The 9,123-nt window shown below is 33.7% G+C and overlaps 1 protein-coding gene across 2 annotated transcripts in view; it reads left to right on the forward strand.

Moving 5' to 3' along the window:
• LOC106686191 (uncharacterized) overlaps positions 1-9,123 on the forward strand; it is a gene marked incomplete at its 5' end in the record, with an annotated part of 40,622 nt that overhangs the window by 28,085 nt on the left and 3,414 nt on the right. The window contains 1 exon segment of one of the 2 annotated variants that reach the window (XM_067046567.1): positions 8,212-8,379. In XM_067046567.1, coding sequence (XP_066902668.1) covers positions 8,212-8,379 — 168 coding nt within the window. 2 annotated transcript variants of the gene reach the window in all.

Below are 9,123 nucleotides of genomic sequence, written 5' to 3' on the forward strand. Positions count from 1 at the left end.
AATTCGCTAAAATATATTGATTTATAGTTGTTCGGACAAATTTTCATTTGCCAAATTTATATTCATAAGTGAATATTATAAAAATTACTACCACTACGAAGATAAGTGTCGTAAACTACTTTATACTAAGTTAAATTCCCTTTATTTTGAGTGTTGGCAGACATATATGCGTCTTATGGATCGAGAGATATATTTTTCAAAAATCCAACATTTTATACGAACATTAGAAATTAACATTTTGTGAGTTTATTTTGTCAAATATCATCATAAAAACTACTATTCATACAAAGATAAACATAATTAACTATTTTGTAGTAAATTTAACTAGCTTTAATTTGAGCGCTGGCAGACATTTATACGTGCAATGGTTTTTGAAATGAAGTTTTTCATAAATCAAACTTATTGTCAGAACAACTATAAATCAATTTATTTTAGCAAATATTATGAAAACTACTATCCCTACGAAGGTAAAGGTCAAAAACTTCTTTATAGTCCATTAAACTAACTTTAATTTGAGTGCTAATAGACATCTGTACGTCACATAGTTCCTGAGATATAGATTTCTTTAAACAATGTTCTTTTAGATTTTCTAGTGTTGTTGGTAGTTTATAAGTTATAGAGCTTCGAATGAAAAATGAATGTTTTTTTTTAAGGTTTTTAAACAGCCGCCATTTTTTATTCCCCCTACTTGGCAGACTCATCAATTTTTACTAGTAATTATACATAGTTTTCATTAAATCAATAAAAAATTGGGGTGAGATAGCTTTTTTTCTTCCCGGCTCTTGTACTAAAATCTCAGTTTAACCAGGTGTCATTTCCCGGTAAAGTTTACCCCCAGATTCACAGGTAAACTATTCTGGTGCATGATAATTATTGAGCTAGCCCGAGATTTTACTAATCGTAGTTTGAACTGTGATGGTGCACAAGACCCTAAGGGAACATCCTGAGAGCTTGCAAGTAGAACGTAACCTTGTTCTAATGATTCTTCTAACAAAAATACATTGGTGTGTTTCCTTCAAGGTGGTAAAATAGATATTGTCTGTTCTAATAGAGCCGTAGATATGTGATGAAGTAAAATTTATTTGACCAGTTTAATATAATATTAAATAAAATTTCTTTATATATATTATTTATTCTTAATTCTTTTAATGGTAACCCAGATATGGATTGCTTGAAAAATAATTGAACTATTTTTTAGCTGATCGATCGATAGTTACAATTTACAGTCGATCATCCTAATACAGTACGTCTCTCGGTTCATTTTTTTTATTTAACTTCTTCACCGGGGAGTTAGGCGGAGTTGCGGAGTACTGCAAACACCGACGTAGCCGATGATGGAGCACTGTTAGGTAAGACATGCTCTGGAGAAAGTGCACCGCTGTAATATCATTACACTGGAGGTAAAGTGCACCGCTATAATATCATTACACTGGAGGTAAAGTGCACCGCTATAATATCATTACACTGGATGTAAAGTGCACCGCTATAATATCATTACACTGGATGTAAAGTGCACCGCTATAATATCATTACACTGGAGGTAAAGTGCACCGTTATAATATCATTACACTGGAGGTAAAGTGCACCGTTATAATATCATTACACTGGAGGTAAAGTGCACCGCTATATCATTACACTGGATGTAAAGTGCACCGCTATAATATCATTACACTGGATGTAAAGTGCACCGCTATAATATCATTACACTGGAGGTAAAGTGCAGCCTTATTGCCCTCCTCGCTGAGCACCGCGGTCTGTTCCCGATCTGGCTTGTGTTTAGAAGGGGCTACTTAAAATATTATATAATTTACATTGTTTGGGGATCCCCCTTTAAGACATTTGTAATGGGGCTTGGAAATGTTGCCCTCTAGTAACAACATATGGAAGCTGTGAGTTGTTTTATAGCCATATTGTACAGGTGAAGAAAGAGCTAGCACGTTTTATAAATAGACATGAGTGAGTAGAACTAGAGAGGCGGCAAGATGAGAAGTAAGGAACAGGAGAGAAAGCCGTCTTCCATCCCAACATCCAAACAAGTTACCTAAACTTGTTATACAAAAATATGTTAATACTGTCAAAATTAATCAAAATTATAATAATTATATCGTAACTCTTTTGACAAAACACACACAATCAAATGATAACACAATAAAGATTGAAAGAATAGAGGTTTATGAAAATTGATATATATGTATATATAGTTGAACGTGAAAATTGATATATAAGAAGATGATCAGGGTTGCAGTCAAAAGAGAAACAAAAATAGTCTACAACTATTTATTCTCCGATGTTTCGACCCACTTTGCAGGGCTTCATCAGGGCTGTTCAACCTTTACCTTTGAAGCCCTGCAAAGTGGGGCGAAACATCGGAAAATAAATAGTTGTAAACTATTTTTGTTTCTCTTTTGCCCCCACCCTGACCATCTTCTTATATATGTTTATTCATTTCATTTTGTTCATTATAAAATTATAATTTATTAAATGAATAGAGTTTTATTCATTTCATTTCGTTCATTATAAAATTATAATTTATTTAAAATACAATTCACTCCAGCGATACCAGCAGATTATAAGTAATTCGGGTTATCTCTCCCAACAATAAATACTTTGATCATGCATACATTTGCAAAACGCAAAACATTTACTTGACGCAACTCCTAACATTAAAGCCTCTTAACATGGTTCTGCAACTATCAATTTAAATTTAAAAAACAATATTGCTAGAAAAGAAATCGTGGCCGTATTGTACTAAATACGTCGAAGATAACAAACTCATCTATTTTAATTGAGTTGCTTTTTCAGTAACTGGCAATCAATACTTTGCCCAAAATATGAGAATCATGAATTATCGAAAGATAATTAGCCGATGCACAAAAAATAAATAAATAATAAAAAAATATGTTCTACCCAACAGAGTGATTTGCAAAACCCATTTCAAAACAAGAAAATCAACATTTAATTAATTTCAGTTTGATTTTGACATTTCGAATGCGACGTAAATTTACGTTTTAAGACGAACAGCCCAGCTCAAAAACGAAAAATCGTACGAAACTGAAATTACACATTGAAGGCAGATTATATAGTCTGTGGGAGGAGGGGGGGGGGGTTGACATCAACTTTAAGAAAAAAATCGACTGACCAAAAGTAACAATTTATAGAATAGATTTTTCTATTTTATTCAAAAAGGGCTCTAACATTTTTGATCAAACCCGGCATGTTAATGAACAATCGATTGGTCTTTAATGAACAATCGATTGGTCTTATCCTCATTGCAAATAGTATGACAGGGCTGACGATAACTATTTTTTATAAAATCTTCTTCTAAAGTACTTTCCATTTCGTTTATTTAATATAATTAACTATTTCAAAGTTTTAATAGAAATGAAAAACGAATAAATGTATATTATGAAAGTTTTTGATAATTAACTTATAAGGAGATTATAAGTTATACAATATAGGAGGATATTTTTCAAACACATTTACGGAAATTAGAGTTGGAATACAGAAGTGTTATACAGCATTGTAATGCCAAAGATCAAAGAAACGATTATATTTAGAAAGTAATGTTGAATGAAGAAGTTATACATTCTGACACTTTGACTTGCAGGGACAAGCGCAGTTGCCCTGTAAATGTCGTAAAATCATTGATAGTATTTTCAATATTGATTCAATAATAATTTAGCAATGAATGGTTAAGAGAACAATACCAATTTTAGTTAACTTAATTAGAATAAATTATCATTTCTATTAAAATTTAAGTTTTTCAATCTGCTTCTTCATTTGGAAAATATTGTCACGGTGGATAATATAGAAATACCTGGAATGAAACTTTGTTTATTATTTATGTTATTGATATCTAAAAAAGTATTTAAAAGTTGAGCCTGGTAGGATAATCAACCATAAACGATTAAAAGCCATTTTTAACCAACAGAGTTCTGTTAAAAATTTTCGTTTGAAGAAAAACAATTTCGCAGACATATTAATAAAACAGAGCGTGCGATTCCTACGCGGCCTTGCTCGAGACGGCTCGACACATGGGGCCCATGTGGAGCCCGTGGGAATTAAGGAACTGTCGACTTCCCTCAGGAAATAGCAGTTATCGATATCATAAGATAACCACTTGAAGGAGGGGGCTCTTCTCTAAGGTGTAAGTAAAAGTACTTCAAAGGAGGTACTTCTAACTGAGGGGGGTGAGAAGGAGGAAATGGAATCATAACTTGGGTGGGGAGGGGAGGTACGTGGTATCAGTAAATAGCCCAAGTATTTTAAAGGCTATAGGACATTTTGGAAATTGAAATGGTCCTTCCACCAAAAATTTTGTTTTTCGACTAGATTAAAAGGATGACTATATCAATAAGGAGGGCGGTAATAGCAGCATAAGTCAGGATTCCCATATGCTAAAAACAATTATATAATAAATGCAACATAATCGGTTCAACTTGGAAATATCGACAGAGATTCACCGACTGTTCCTTGAAATTAAAACAAAGATGACGAATGTGCAGGAATGATAATTTTATTATTCCGATCTAAGATGGAACTAGTTTTCTTTTTAATTCGTAGTCGTGGAAAAATGCGTTATTCCAATATAAATTACTGATTCTTCTAGCCTGAATAATTTTGAAGTGAATACATGCGGTGAACGAGAATAACAATAAAAATTCAATTGTATAATGTGATCTGTGTACATCGTTATTTTATACCTTTGTCCAGAATTTCTTCAGATTCTGGCGATTTATCGAGATGGAGATTAATTAGCGAATTCCTCTCGAGCAGAGCGAGTTAAACCGCAAACTTTGACTGCCTCGAGGAGAGCGAGTTAAACCGCAAACTTTGACTGCCTCGAGCAGAGCGAGTTAAACCGCAAACTTTGACTACCTCGAGACTAGCCGACCCTTAACTTTTATTTCTATGGCAGTCCCACAGAATTAAAAATTTAACCTCCCTCCCCCCTCTATGGTTAGAATAGTATGGTAATCTGTAGATTCCTCCATCGTATGTTAAAAAAACATCGTGTACATTTGATTTCGTGATGACAGCTGCCTCAGCCCCTATCATCGTGTAAACTATGACACTTGCTGTTGTTATACTTTAGTACCGCCTTACTATCTGGATTTGCTTAATAGTTAGAAGTATTGTATATCCGTATGTAGATGTCTTAACAGTAATCTGTAACACCTTATCACACTAACCGTACGTACAGTCATAAAGCTGTATGTTTGCTTCCTTCACAAGTTGAACTGTTAGTGGGCTTAGTTTCATTATCGACCTGTAAAAACTACTATTATAATTTGTTATTCTGGGAATATTATAAGTCCTCACCGTCTGTGGCTCTGGTGCACTAACTCATTCTCTACTGGCTCTCAACACCAGTTAGGTGGCTAAGGAGAGGCGCAGGGATCCAGGGTTCCTGCCTTAACATCCACATGTGGGTGACAGGGCTTGGTTTGGTATTCCCTGGGGGAGCGTAAATAGGTTTGAACGTGTTGGAGATGGTATATTTTATTTACTTTATTTTGTAAATATTGTTTTATTATTTTTCAATTATTTAATTCATATATCTGGGTGTGACGGTAGCAGCGTGGTAGCGTCTGCCAACCCATAGATTACGAGTTCGAGCCCGGGCCTACCCGGGATTTTTTTTAAGCAAAAAATTATGCAATACTCACTGACAACATCCCCATGGGCATTTGTGAGGCCCGTTAGCCAATGGGTGGCGATGTATTACTTAAGTACATCGCACGAGGCCTTGGAACTCCACGGTCTGTCGCGCCAATGAAAAAAAAAATTATATATCTGCGTGTGTTTATTTACGATTGTTATGTCTTATTCTATATATTTTTATCATTATTACTATCCAATTCAGTTGATATTTATGTATTATAACTATCAGACCCAGGAGTGGTTCGCTATTGCTAAATTTGGAGATGTACAATTGAATGAGGACACTTCACAGTTAGATATCAATTTAGTCCAAATTGACTTTCACGCAGATATTACAATTGTAATGTCTTAGCTAATAAATTCTATAACGAAGTTTTTAAAAATATAAGAGAAACTCACGGCATTGTTATAATTGTTCAATTTGAATGATTGTGGTTTTTATTTTATTAGGAATTTATTCCTCTATTCAAATAACATTAGTATTTAAGTATTTCAGGCGACACTAAAAACTAATAGCATTTGCTTTTTCATAAAATAAAATTTGTTGGTCTATTTTATCTGAAGTCTCTTGATGTAAAAACAAAATCATTTAATGGAATGGGTAATGCTTTTTCTTAATTTTCGAAAAAACAAACAAAAAAATTGTATATCGAACAGTACATAATATAATAACCTTTTTTAAAAAAATATATTTTCTGAGGTATGCGCCAATAATGTTTAATTTTGTTCATAACTACGAGATAAATCCAGAATTTTAATAGCTAAGTAAGTACCTTCCCAGGATGACACTGGACACTTTTTTTTAAAAAAAAAAAAAAAAAAGCTTCATAATCAGTTAGGAATTTTCGGATATGTTAGATAAGTAACAAACGAACATTGCAGTTTTATTTATATAAATTATTTACTTAATTTTCTATTGTTATTCGTGTGGGTGATTGTATTAAAGTGTTCTGCGTCATTACTTGGAGGGCAGATGTCTGTCGTGTGAAAATAGGCTTTTAGGATAGAAAATAAAAGTATTCAAAAAAATAAAATTTTCTTTTTCTTTGGATGAACGAGAAGAATCCACGCGTCCTTCCTCTGTATCTACCAATAAGCATCCTTAGGAGGAATACAGGAGCTATCAGCCGTGACGTTGAGGATCAGTATATAAAATGGACTAACGGGCTAAAACGATTAGAAATAAAACCTTTATTGCGATGGCTATAAAGAGTGGTATTTATTCCTTTATTGCCATGACGACCATAGGGCACAGAACAAAGACACCACCGGCTCCTATGATCACGTGGTCGATAAATTGGCACTAAGGACTTCTTTGCACCGCCATAAAGGTCCTTTATGGTAGCAACTCCTTTTCTTATTGCTCCCCCGGACCATGTTGCCATATAGAGGAACTCCTCTCCGACCCGCTTCCACGTATGTACCGCGGCTTGTGCTGTCTCGTGTCTTCTTCCTTCGGCATTTAATTAAATTCGCTGAATATTTCATATGGGTTCCAGTTTTTTATTTAGAGCCAGAAAAAATATTTCAAATTATCCGCCATCTTTCAGTCGGTTGGTAATCAATGCGCACGCTGAGTAAAGTCACATTTAAAGAACAAAAATGTTCATAACTGACTCTATCAACCTTAGTGAACATTAATAATTTAAAAAAAAAATTGATAAACCTAGAGCACTATCAACTATTGGTCTTGGAATATGAATCTTTCAGTTGGCAGAATGATTTGCTCCACAAAACCATTTTTCTGTTCAGTATTAATGTTATAACACAATTGGAGTTCTGGCAATGGCCAGATGCTCGAGGATCCTCAGGTTGAGAGTGTAACTATAGTAAATATAATTGATTAAATGTGATTAGTGCTACAATTTTATTTTTTATTGTTACATTAGTTCAAAAAGTTACTCATTATATTTTATTCTTATTAATTAATCAACATAGTTTGTGTTTATTTTATATATTTATGTTTATATAGATATAGATATTTTATTATTTTTATTTAATTATGTATAATTATTTTAACGAATTGATATATATATATTTTTTAATTTTGGTATGGACGTGATCATTTATCACTATTACTAATTTTCCAAGATTGTAATTATTATTAATAAAGAATTTTGATTTAATATGTTAAACCTTCACAGTCACTGAAATGTAATAAGAATTTTGAATAATGAATCTTTAATAATGTCGGATTAAGTTCTGACAGAATGATACTTAACAAGGAAGATTCTCACAAAATCCAATCAGGCAGTATTAAAGATCTTGCAGTAATAGGACCTAAATTATAAGAAGGATTAATCGCGACCAAACTTAGGACGCCAACTGAAAGTTGCGAAACCGTGTGTTGCTAATATCGCATATTTTTGGATCATCATATTTCTGACCTCACTCGACTTTATTCCAGAGGTGAACCATTTTTACCCTGTACCTCCTAGACTGCAATTATAGTCCTCCAAACCTGACTTAAGGACGTGAAACTATAGCATGTATATTATGTATATGTAAATACCATGAGTATATATATCATGTATATTACCCTTGCAGATGACCCAGTAGGGTTCCTCCAGCAGCTGATGGACAAGTGCCTCATGTTCCGCTCCGGGATCCTGTGCAGCCCTCCCCTGCTCTTCGAGGACCGCCATATCGCCTCCTTGTACAGCTCCTTCGACCCCCTCGGCATGGGCTCCATCAGCCGCAAGCAGTATCACGTAGGTCAGTTATCAACTTTACTCAGTCTTTTAGAGCTAAGAGAAAAAGTATTAAGTATGAAACTAGACAAGTGGATATAGATTGATAGGTAGTATACGAAGAGCAGTGTTGGCCGAGAGTCAAGGCGTCACGATAGCAACCTCGTGTAAGAGGTGGCTCCTTGCGGAGTTTCTAGTGTACGAGTATAATGGACAAAAATTGATTGTGGATTCAAATAGGAAATGACATCCGCATTATGAATCTACTCCATCAGAAAGAGTTGAAAGTGACCAAATAACCTTAAAAAACATTTCTTATGTTTCCACAAATGAAATGTGTAGCAGGGATCGAATAAAGCCAACGAAAACTATTCTCAACGAATGATTTTATTAAAACAATTTAAATTTGAATAAAGAAATTTAACTTTAAATTTTTTTTTTAAATTCAGAAAGAATAGAAATGAGAAAATTAAAAAAAAAATCACAATAAATCCACTAAATCCTGATTTTCAGTAGATATTTCATGAAACTGTATCTCGACTAACTATTGAACGTAGATGGCTCTGTTAGGGCTCGTATTTTAGCGAACTTACTCTGATGCTCTATCAAGTTTCCTAACGCTGTAAGTAGCTTCAAAGGTATGGCGCATCGAGTGAAAAAGTTATTTTTATTTTTTAACATTTTGGAAAAGGAAAAATTTTGCACACCCCTTCACTATACCTGGCAGACTAATCAATTTTCACTACTACATATATATATATATATATAT

The sequence above is a fragment of the Halyomorpha halys genome, unplaced genomic scaffold (genome assembly GCF_000696795.3).
Source record: "Halyomorpha halys isolate HHAL.00 unplaced genomic scaffold, Hhal_1.1 Scaffold796.1, whole genome shotgun sequence".
Classification (NCBI taxonomy): Eukaryota; Metazoa; Arthropoda; class Insecta; order Hemiptera; family Pentatomidae; genus Halyomorpha; species Halyomorpha halys.